Genomic DNA, 12,706 nt, shown 5'->3' on the forward strand with positions numbered 1-12,706 from the left:
AGGAAAACAGTAGGAAGTTAAACCCCATTTCATTTCATTTTCATTTCCATAGTATAAAGTTACTGGAGGCAGACAAAGATTTTTTCCCCATTGATTTGAATGTTAATTCTGGCCTCTTTGCCCACCTCCAACTTTTCCCCAAATTTTCGTTGGGCTGAATGCTTTTCATTACAGACAGAGGAACAAAGGGTCATGTCTTTGCACTGAAATTTGTATGATGTTGACCACCCAAATTTTGAGATACACAAACTTGAAGAAGCATACTTAAAACATGTAACTAGTTACCGTACATGATATCACCGTAGCCAACCTGATAACCCCGTTATCCTTCCGCCTCAAAATCATGAATATTTACCAAAACCTGGAGAAAATGTTAATTTAAACCCTCTTCGTCCATTCTAGACCAACAAATCAACAAAAATGGGCATGCAAAAGGGGAGAAAACAGACAGAGAGAGAATTGCCATAATTAGACGAACTACAATTTGTAGAAGGTGAAATTTAATGGTGGTCTGCATCCTACTGCAATATTTTATGGGGTGTATTATCTCCCCTTATTAGTTTCCCGTTATCGTTAATTTGTAAACATGTCTACTAATGGCGTCAGTAGTATAGAGCGTAGTCTGGGTTACGTCGGGGGGTGATTACCCCCCTTTATTAGTGTTTCCTCTATCGATAATTTGCAGAATATCTACAGTAATGTCGTCCGTAGTATAGATATTGTTGTAGGATATTTTGGGAGATGGCAACTCCCCTTATTAGTGGTTTTGTTTTTTCTAGTAATGGCGTCAGTAGTTTTTAGGTTACTCTAGGATATTTTTTTGGGGGGTGGTGGGGTGGAGGGGGGATTGTCTTCCTTTATTAATGTTCTGTTATCGTTAATTGTAGAACATTTACAGTAATGGCGTCAGTAGTGGGTTACTCTAGGCCACGTAGGCCATGTTGACTATGGTTACAGCTGAAGTTGGATGAAAATCGATCACGCGGTGAATACGTTGCAGATGTTTGTATTTAAATTTGTTACAAGGGAATGGTCAACACAATTACATAAATAGTTCCGTCAATAAAGCCCCATGAATCTATACGAAAAATATCCATTTCTTCTTCATTTATCTTCATTTTTTTATTCGTGTTTTTGAAAGGCCACTTTAAATATACATGTTGTATTTTACAGAGAGGATACTGTGATGGACAGTTAAAACATCGAACATCAAGATGGCGTTTTGTTGTCATGGTTTTCGCGTCACCGTGGAACCCATCATGTTCCTCTATATGATGTGCTTATACATTGCCTTTCCAGCGCTACAAGCTCTCATTTACAGTAAAGTCTGTGTCCACCAATATAATACAACGTTCTGTCAAAATTTGAAAAACAATTCAGCAAATATGTCAGAATATCAAGACGAAGAAGATCTTGTACAGTCAGAGACGTCACATTTGATCTTGATGACTAATGCCTCCCGTTTGGTGCCATCGTGTATAGTTGTTTTGTTTTTTCTCAGCCCACTGGTTGATCACGTCAGCCGTAAAGCAGCCATTTTGATTACAGCGGGTTTTGGCATAGCCGAGAATGTTGCTTATTTGTTAAATAGTGTTTACGTTGACATTGATGCAAGCTACTTGTTGATTGGTTCGATTAGCGGTGGATGTGGCGGATCGTTTACTGCGATGGTGATGACTATTTATAGCTACACATCAAACATTTCAACAGATGAAGATAAAACAGTCCGTATTGCACTTGTAGAGGCCATGATATTTCTAGCCGGAACTATTGGTATTTTTTGTTCCGGACTGATGGTGGATCGACTGGGTTTTGTTTTTACCTTCAGTTTTACGACTGGACTTCTTGTTGTATTAATTCTATATGTCCTTATATGGCTACCGGATGTAAAACCTGATAAACCATCAGACGATGACGTTGGATGCACGAGGATGATGGCTAGTCGAGTTTCAGGAATTTTCAAATTTATTCGTAAGGAGAGAGAAGAAGGCGTGAAAGTTTTCGTTGGGTCGATGATTGCCATTATTCTGTTGATGATGACTGCACTAGCAGGTACAGTATCCAAGTTTTAATGGGGGAGGAAGGGGGAAGGGGGGAGGGGGAGGAAGGGGGAAGGGGGGAGGGGGGAAGGGGGGAGGGGAGGGGGCAACGTCAGATTAAGCTCACATTGCATCAAAAGCGATATAGTAATATAATTATACCATACTATATTAATCCCACAATGGCATAATCTCTCTGTGTGTCTCTCTCTCCCCTCTCTCTCTCTCTCTCTCTCTCTCTCAAATATTGGTAATGGAACACCACGTGAATTTATTATAAGAATACCAAGTGAATTTACTAATGTGGAATACCACATATAATAAATATAATAGTCTGTAACGTCAGGAATGATATATTTCTTTAATGACAGGTGAAAGAGATATTATGTATTTATACGTCAGACGTCATCCATTAAACTGGTCAACTACAATGTATGGGTATCTAAGTGGATTTGAGAACGTTCTGAGAGGGATAACTCTAATTGCTGTGATGCCTGTATTCAAATACAAATTTCATTTGAAGGATACAACTCTGATTATTCTGGGAATAAGTTCAAGAATAGTCGGTTTTACTTTCTACAGCTTCGGATATACATGGACAATGTTTACAGGTACATTGTTTTTCTTTCAAAATTATTGTGGGTCGTGAAAGCCCTCTTTTATTAGGCACACCCCGGTCCCTTTTTTAGGTGGTCATTCAGAAGGCAGATAAATTACAACAGATTTGGTTGGTATGTGTTGTGTTTGTTCCACCTTGACTGGCAAACTTTACACACTTTGAGGCACTTTTATCTTCTTCTTCTAATCGAGTAGATTATGCTGCTTGGATGATACCGTAGTGTCCGGTTCCATATTAAATAAGACATCTTGTAGGTGTGGTTATGCAATCTGTTTCACCGAGTATTACGAAAATCTTCTAATATCTCTGTAAAAGATGACTGCCTTCAACAAATGACGTCATATCACGTGGCGTCAATCATTGGCTCAATAGCACGTGCATTGTTTACATAAGACGTTATAGATTCGAGCAGAATGGCTCCCTTTACTCATTTTAATACCCATTTACATTAAAATAGGAAATAATATTTACCTACACATACTTCAAACGTCTTTATTTATTTCTCTAATACATAAGAAAAATGTTTTAGAATTTAATTTGTCGGAGGAAAAAAGTTAATATTTGTGGCTCATTAAGTCGCATCGATGTCATCCTTATCAGTGATTGTCGCGGCCTAGCAAATATTCACTGCTGATCAGTGTGGTGGCTAATTATGCTGTTTGCGTGATACTGTAGAGTCCGGGTCCATAATAATTTAGACATTTTGTAGATGTAGTTATATTGCTTGGGACCATCTTAAATGAGACATTTCGGGGGAATTGTGATGTATTATAATAAACGGTTTAGATAGCGGTTATTTAAACAGACCTTTTAGTATGTCATATCAAATAAATTCATTTTGGAATCGCAGTGGCTCAGTGAGTAAGACGCTGGTTCATTAATCAGGCGGTCGAAGGTTCGATGCCGCCGTTTGCCGTTGTTCTCCAGGTTTCCCCAGCATGATGTACCCTGTCAGTGGTGCAGTACGATGGTCTATGCAATGATCTAGTCGTTCGGATGGGACAAAAAACAAGGTCCACCCATGTACTCCCTACTCATTGCCAAGCACGTGAGAGAGCTCTTGACAGTTGGAATTCGAGTAACGCCGCTGTCAGAGTAAAATTTCCATTATATATTGATAGTAGCACCATTCTTTTTTAAACTAGTTGTTGACGAAAAGTAAGACGTTTAACCCTATTTCATTCAAATTCACAGGTTGTGCTGCATCATTGTTTACTGGTTATCCAGCTGCGGGTATCAGATCTAGCGTTAGTCAACAGATACATAAAGATGAACATGGTATGCTCTAGTTATTCATTTATTTAAGCTTTTTGGGTCGTCAATATTTGTGAAACAGTTTTCGAGTATTCTTATTACATGATAGCTCAGACAGAAATGAGGAACCGTGACGTGGCTCATTGCCTCGTCGATTAGCGAGCAGTCATACTCAGCATGAGTATTAACCCCAGTGATTGACACCTCCCTAATAGTTTAAAGCTTGCGCGTTGGGTCAGAAGGTCTGCCATTGAGTCAAGTGGCATGGTTTCGATTCCCCGCTCGTACATGACAAGGAGTCGGGTCGCCTGTCCAACATCATAGGTTTACTCTGGGTTCTCCGGTTTCCACAGCTATTGACCCCTACGAACAAGCGAATTATTGAGATAAAATTGAACCATATGTAATTCCCGAATGATCCAGTTTGTGTCGAGTGGACGGTAAACACCATTTCTCCCTTTAACAATGGCTTGTAACAGATCACTGACATATTATTACAGATAGTCCCACGTGTTTTGATTTTATTTCAGGGCGATTATTTGGTTTAATTGCATCAGTAGAAAGTATCGCCGCCATAATAGCTACCTTGATATTTAATTATGTCTATCCAGCATCGCTTTCATTCTATCCTGGCTTCTGTTTTATGTTGCTGGTGGTCATCTGTGTTCTAGGATTACTGATCACTCTGTAAGTATTTAATGGAGCAGGTCCAGATTTCGGGACTAACATATGGTTTAATCCCATTTCAATCATTCGCTTGCGCGTAGGGGTCTTTAGCAGTGGGAGGAAACCGGAGGACCCGGAGAAAACCCACGAGGTTGGACAGGCGACCCTACTCCTTGCCACGTACAACCGGGGATTCGAAACCACGCCAGTTGACTCAACGACAGACTTTATGGTACAGCGCGTACGTGCTAACCATTCAGCCATCCAACCCCCCAATTCGGGATGGGATGGCCAGGTGATGCAAGTAATAACCCCAGGGGAGTTTGGGATGGGTTGATAATGCAAGAAATCACCTTTAGGGGAGTTGGGATGAGTTGATAATGCAAGTAATCATCCTAAGGGGAGTTGTGATGACCTGATGATGCAAGTAAACACCCTATGGGAGGGGGATGGGTTGATAATGCAAGTAATCATCCTAAAGGGAGTTGTGATGACCTGATGATGCAAGTAAACACCCTATGGGAGGGGGATGGGTTGATAATGCAAGTAATCACCCTAAGGGGAGTTGGGATGGGTTGATAATGCAAGTAAACACCCTAAGGGAGGGGGAGGGGTTGATAATGCAAGTAATCACCCTAAGGGATTTGGGGTGGCCTGATGATGCAAGTAATCAACATAAATGAAATGAAATGTTGTTTAATGGCACGTCAGCTCCAACCGGGCTATATTGCGCCAACCATATGGTGAAATATACGATACAAATTAAAACAATATCACATAATTGAATTTATATATGTAAATAAAAACAAATATCACAGAAAATATATTAATTAAAAATATATATAACAAATCTTTTACATATATAAATATTTAAAACGATATACATGATTAAATATATACAATTAAAATTGAGAATAAAAGTTTGTCTCTTTTAAAAATGTTAGCACTTTATCATATAGCTCCGGTTGAGCAAATAGCTGACGTAATGACTGGCAACGGTAGTATTTAGATCTAATATACTTGAGATGTTTGCACTCAATCAAGGTGTATCTCACTGTCAAAGGAACATGACAGTGAACACATTCCGGTTGAGGCTCTCGCTTCAAAATGAAAATATGAGTTAAAAAAGTATGACCAATGCGAGAGCGACACAAAACAACTTCATCTCTCATGTTAGACCTGTAGGAGCATGGCCATTCTCCAAGGAGAGGCTTTATGTGATGAAGTCTGTTTGTGCCTGCAAGATCCCCAAGACCGTTGCCAGCGGTCATAAATAAAATTATTTATACAGGATTTAAAATCCGTGTATGGCGTTAAAAATTCGAATAAGGGAAGATCTAAGGCAGACTTGGCAGCCAAATCTGCTTGATCATTCCCTTTTATATCCATGTGACTGGGGAGCCAGCAAAGGACACTGTCCTTGCTGATGAACTCGTTTGATAGTAACAGACCATAAATGTCTGCTACTAATGGGTGTTCAAGCTGTTTATTATTTATTGCTTGTAGTGAGGACAAAGAATCAGTAAAAATTATATATTTTAAATCAGATGTTGATTGAATGAACTCCAAAGCCTGAAGAATGGCCTGGAGTTCAGCTGTAAAGATGGAAGCAGCAGGTGGAAGGCGGACAGAAATGGTCTCAGATGGTGTCACGGTAGCCGAAGCTACCCGATCACCATCTTTCGAACCATCTGTATAAATTGGAGCATAATCACCATATTTAGACCTCAGCTCTCGAAAGAGAGACTGAAACACCGTAGAGCTAGTATCTCTCTTTTTATGTTGTGTAAGATGGAAATCAATCTTTGGGGGAGATATAGCCCACGGTGGAGTCCTAAAGAAAGGGGTATTCGCAATACTGTCCAGGCTGATACCAGCCTCAGACAAAAGGGGTTGTATGCGAATACCGAAAGGTGGAATAACTTTAGTCTTAAGCAGATATAGATGCTCATGATATGGTCTAAATATGATGTTAAATGAAATATGATTTGGTAAAGATGCTATTTTCGTAGCATACTGCAGGGCCAGTTTATCACGTCTGTTGTGCAGTGAGGGCTCATGCGCTAATCAACATAAGGGGGGGGGGGGGCGTGATAATGCCAGTAATCATCCTAGGGGGAGTTTAGATGGCCTGATGATGCAATTAATCACTTTAAGGAAGTGGGGAGGTGGGGTTGCTACACTCCTAGTGTAAGCGTATGTGGCATGGACATACGGGCGCCTCATGGGTTACTCCGATTTCCTCCCACAGGAAAGAGAGGGAGAGAGAAATGGGGTTTAACGTCCACTCGACACAAACTAGGTCATTTCTCGACTAACATATGGTTTAATTTTATTTCAATAATTCGCTTGCGCGTAGGGGTCTTTAGCAGTGGGAGGAAACCGGAGGACCCGGAGAAAACCCACGAGGCTGGACCACAGGAAAGAAACCTGGATTATACTAAAGATAAGACATCATGTCTGCGATATCACCTTCTGTGGAAATAGACGTTAAACCCGTCAAATAACAACAATAACAGTTAAGTGTCTGGAAGCAGACGTTAGGCACCACGAACAGACAAATGATTTCACAAGGTACCATTAATAAAAGTAGGGTTAAATAAAACAGTCGGCCACATAGATTTAGAAATAGGCCACATAAGTTTGTAAAACTTAATTAACAAAGAGATCGAGACGAACAAAACCCCCGAAATCACCACATCAAGTAAATGTACATTAAAGTACCTTAATGAGTACATGCTAAGCTCCAACTGTCAGGGATATTGTTACGTCTACGCCTCGGGTTTTCGTGCCATCCAAAGGTCCTATTGAGAACCCCAAAACTTTCCGGATCAACACCAGGATCAAACATGGGACCTCCAAAGCTAGTGAGCCAGCGCCTGACTAATTGTCTTGGCATGCCGAGCAAGACATAACACAAACAAAACGAGTCAACGTCTTTGAATGCATTTTATGTTTACATGTTCATATCGCCAGACAAACAGAGGTCAAAAACCCATGTCAGCAGAAATGTTCCTTCCCTTCCCCCCCCCCTTCCACACCGCCATCGCCTAAGATGAGTGTCCCGTTTTTATTGGCCCAATCGGTGCAGAAAACCTTATTTCATTTCGGTGAGTGTTCTATCAAAACCAATGTTTATACATGTATATACTATTGTTTATTTATAGGTGGCTGCGTATTAAAATGCCAGAACCAAATTATTATGGTGAATTTGAATTGAGTGTATCCCCAGAAGACAGTAAAAAGGAAATACCTCCCTCGTCCATATTCAATGGATTAAAAAATGTTTAAATTACATACAGTATTGTAGTCTAATTATTGTTTGTCCCATCCAAATAATTAAGAAACCCTTTATTTTCATCACCGGCAGTACTAAATACTGAACAAATCCGGAAAGTACCGAAAAAAACAAAAACAGGGAAAATCCCCCCAAAACATAGAAAATTACCCAAAATACCCAGGAAACACGAAAAATACCCCAATAATCATTAACGTGTTGTACTAATTCCCGAAAAAATCCGAATAACCCTATTTACTGAAAAATCACTAAATACCGAAAACTCAAGACTAATTATTGAAAAAAACAACCTAGGCTTCGCATAAAATTTGTGGGGAACTCTAGGCAACGCATGAAAATGGTCGACACTCTAGAGTAAACTAGGTCACGAATAAATATAGTGAGTCACTCTAGGTCACAATTGGGACACTGTAGTTGGGTCATGGGCCAGGCTGGGCCACTTATAAAAACTGTGGGGCACGCTAGGTGGGTCATGGGTTAGGTTTATTTTTTCAGACGGCAAGTTCTCCCGTTGCACCATTTAGCACGGTATTTTCTTCATGAACTAGATATAAAATATCTCAATGCGAGGTTGTAAGCATTCTTTTGTTCTTTTAGTGTGTTACCTCCCTTGAATGAATGAGATCAAGAGTTTGTTACCTCCCTTGAATGAATGAGATGGAGGCAGACCACCATTAATTTTCACCATCCCGGTACCCACAAATTGTAGTTCGTCTATTTATAGCAATTCTCTCTGTCTCTTTTCGCCCCTTTTGCATGTCCAATTTTGTTGATATTTTGGTCAAGAATGGACGAAGAGGGTTTCAATTAACATTTTCTGTCATGTTTTGGTAAATATTCATGATTTTGAGGCGGGGGGATAACGGGGTTATCAGGTTGGCTACGGTGATATGTACGGCAACTAGTTACATGTTTTTAGTATGCTTCTTCAAGTTTGTGTATCTCAAAATTTTGGTGGTCAACCTCATACAAATTTTAGTGCAAAGACATGGCCATTTGTTTCTCTGTCTGTAGTGAAAAGCATTCAGCCCATTGAAGTCAATGGGGAAATTAATGATGGTCTGCCCCAGATGAAGAGTTTCTTACCTCCCTTGAATGAATGAGATCAAGTCCCGAGTTCACAAAGCATTCTCAGACTTAAGTTAGGAATTTACTCAACGTTCAATCTAATATATTGAAGTAAAATTCATACTTGGTTTCCAAATACTGGTTTCTCACAAGTAATGCACGCCATACATAGTCGACAAAATGTTATTCCAAATTTGAAGAATATTGTCTAATTAGAAGATATAAAAATAGTGCAGCAAAATCAGGTCTTAGAACAGTAGTTTCAAAACATACGAATAGGTCTCCAGATTAAAAAGGTCATATCTCAGGCAATATTAATGCTAGAGTCATATAACTTACCAATTTCACATTAGGGGTCATCCGACATGCAGTGGTCCACTTCCGGGTTAGGGGTCACCCGACATGCACTGGCCCACTTGACATGAAATGACCAACATTAGATGATACTTTAATAGCCAACCAAGACACATCCCATATCAATGACAATAATCTAATAGAATAGTTTCAATGTGCTTGCCTTCTCAACCTCGTGGGTTTATTCCGGGTACTCCGGTTTCTCTCCACAGGAAAGACGCGTGCGCTAAGAACAAAAATGAAAATGTGACAACTTATCTGTGACATCATCTTCGGTGGAAGCGGACGTTAAACACTAAGAACAACAACATTCACAATAACTTGTCTAGGATATCACGAGGACACAAAACGCGGGGAATGAACGAACTATTCTCAATAAAACTCTTGAACCTACATATGTATAAACGTCCGGTCTTCATTAATATACTATTATATAATTTGTTTAACATAATCCTTATAAGACATATAGAGGTAGATTTCACAAATTAAAAACACTTATATGGATATAGTATATCCATATAAGTGTTTTTAATATATAATTTGTTCTTAATAAATACGCATTTAGAATAATTTGGACTTCTCTCATTTAGGCTACCTTCTGGCTAACTCCTAACCTTGTCCGATGGAAGTTACTTCCTTCTGCGAACTTCCTTTGCAATTAACGATTTATGGGATTGGTCGATAAAAATAGTACAATTATCAAGGGCGGGTAACTTGAAAACGTGTCCCTTCCCCATAGATTAACCCAGCTCTTTGTTGAGTAGAATGGAATACCGAGGGTGGTCATTGAAGGTCTACCGGTGAACATACAAAAGTAACACTGGCAAAATGTACTTGTAATTGAATTGTAGGCGTTTAACAACAAATAATTTGGATGCGGGCATTTAAAAACTTCAACAACTTGCAAGCATGCGGGCGTTTAAAAACTCAACAACTTGCATGCGGGCGTTTAAAACGTCAACAACTTGCATGCAGGAGTTAAAAAAAACTTCAACAACTTGCATGCGGGGGTAAAAAAACTTCAACAACTTGCATGCGGGCGTTTAAAAACTGTGGGCGTTTAAAACTTCAACAACTTGCATGCGGGCGTTTAAAAACTTCAACAACTTGCATGCGGGCGTTTAAAAACTTCAACAACTTGCATGCGGGCGTTTAAAAACTTCAACAACTTGCATGCGGGCGTTGAATTACTTCCAAATTTTGGTACAAATAGCCAATTAATATTCTTGACTTTACATATTACCTACACGTATAATGTATTGTTATATCACCTACTATTATGTTATATCACCTACATGTATACTTTAATGTTATATCAACTACTATAATGTTATATCACCTACTATAATGGTATATCACCTACATGCATACATGTACTATAATGTAATATCCACTAGTAGTGAAGTGTACAATAATTCCCGGGGAATCTACAACTCGTATTTATGCATGTTGAGCTATCGGATATTCCAAGAAATTTTCATTTGTAGTAAAGTTCTCTATTTTTCCGCGTAAGCGGACCTTTCTCCGAAATTAACAAAATATCTTCAACTAGTCATTATGCATGAAGACTTACACTGAAGTAACCATTATCGCTCCCACGACCTTTTCACCAACATTAACAAAAGCATATACAACTCGTCTTTATGCGTTTTGAGCTATCGCGTATTCCTAGAAATTCTGTACATTATCAAGCAGACTGTTATGCAGATTTTATAACGCTATAATAACTAAGCATTTTATTATAGAAGGCCATTAGAAAGCAAGTTGTTTGAATAACTCACAGCTCAACTGGTATACATCCATCTTTTGAAATCAAATGAAATGAAATGGGGTTTAACGTCCTACTGTTCTGCTCCTATACTGGGCTAATGAAGACGGGCATACGCCATACAGTGTGCTATGAGGGAAATTTTGCCCGGACAGCGGCACTACGGCCTACTCTTATATCGAATTCCAACTGTCAAGGGATCTTTTACGTGCACGCCAATGTGTACACGGGACCTCGGTTTTTCGTCTCATCCGAATGACTAGACAGCTGTCCTTGTCAGGCCCTCCGTCCTGCATCACTGACAAGGGGAAACCACGCCGGAAAATCTGGATGAACTTTCTCGGCCAATGCAGGGATCGAACACATCCATCTTTTAAAATTCAGGCCAACTGTAAGTGTATTGTTGTAGTATTAATTTGACAATATGTTTTTTTAATAGAGATTTAAGAATAGAGATTTAGCTCTTTTAAACAATTTGTGTTGTGCTGGGAAAAGGTCCAACACATGTGAACCCTTTCAACGAAACATAGCATAAAAACCATTCCATATACTCTTATGGCGCACAGTAAATACGGCATTTAACAGATGACAATTCAGTAGAAATTAGAAATAACAGAAAAGAAAATGTTAATTCCAATTCTCCACTAGTTAAGACGTATCTTTAAACATATATTATGCAAGAGCTAAATTTGCCTATTGCAGGTCTTTCCTTAGGCCTGAAATGTTATCTAAATTAGACATTAATTAACTGTAACTTATCCTGACCATAGATATTTACTGGATTTGAATGTGAAACCGATTTGCTGCTCAACGCTTATTGATGATTTAATCCAAAAATTGAACATCGAGAACATTTTTTATCGTACCTACTTTAGTAACGATATTTGATATGTATGTATCGTAAAAAACTTGCTACATGTATATACAGGTTCCCCATCCTACCACCCCCCAAAAAGCAAAAAGAACAAAAACAACAACACAAATCTGTAAACAACCCTTTGGCGGGAACGGGGATGCTGGATTAACTGGAACACTTTCTACATTCACGATTCGTCAGCCAAATATAAACTAACAATATAGCACGTGGTAATGGTATTCCAAAAGGAAAGTTTAGAATTATCAAATTGAAATTTATCCCAGTTTTCTAGGTTTTGTGTATTTTACTATTGCACTAACTATTAGTCGTTGAAAACAATATTTATTTATTGTTAATTACATGTATTTATCTTTCTTCATTAACACGTGTTATATCTAATACCGAATATATAAGTCGTTTCTGTATATATACATGTCACGAAGATATATATACAAAGGTATACAAAAACGTCCCCAATAAGTGTTTAGTTGCATTTTTGTGTTTTTAATAATTGATTAAGTAATTTAATACTTTGGAATGTATAAATTGATTATACATTTACGTTTGGTGTTCCTTAAAATGTTTTTGAATTATGTAAAGAAGGAAAGGACCAAAATCTACGATGAAAGAATTTATATATGCTGGGCAACAGAAGAGAAAGTGGTTTTCGTCTTCAACGGCGTTCGCTGTGCAGCATGTACAAATTCTATTTTCACGATCGGTTCATATATAACGCCCAATTTCTACATTCAACCCTCCTGTATATTGCCATTTGGTATATATA

General features: G+C 38.7%; 1 protein-coding gene across 1 annotated transcript; it reads left to right on the top strand.

Annotated features, from left to right (window-relative positions):
* Nucleotides 1-1,214: 1,214 nt before the first annotated feature.
* On the top strand, nt 1,215-4,603 carry LOC126822633 (proton-coupled folate transporter). Its single transcript, XM_056101300.1, has 4 exons — nt 1,215-2,052; nt 2,411-2,650; nt 3,853-3,936; nt 4,443-4,603. Exons 1-4 carry the CDS (start codon nt 1,215-1,217, stop codon nt 4,601-4,603), a joined length of 1,323 nt encoding a protein of 440 aa, XP_055957275.1.
* Nucleotides 4,604-12,706: the final 8,103 nt, after the last annotated feature.

This window comes from Patella vulgata, chromosome 5, assembly GCF_932274485.2.
Source record: "Patella vulgata chromosome 5, xgPatVulg1.2, whole genome shotgun sequence".
Taxonomy (NCBI): Eukaryota; Metazoa; Mollusca; class Gastropoda; family Patellidae; genus Patella; species Patella vulgata.

Bases quoted from the DNA above. Each gene is read 5' to 3' on its own strand.
- LOC126822633 (XM_056101300.1), top strand. From the start codon at position 1,215: ATGGCGTTTTGTTGTCATGGTTTTCGCGTCACCGTGGAACCCATCATG. The intron at 2,053-2,410 runs GTACAGTATCCA...CTTTAATGACAG, and splicing joins GATGATGACTGCACTAGCAG to GTGAAAGAGATATTATGTAT. The intron at 3,937-4,442 runs GTATGCTCTAGT...ATTTTATTTCAG, and splicing joins GATACATAAAGATGAACATG to GGCGATTATTTGGTTTAATT.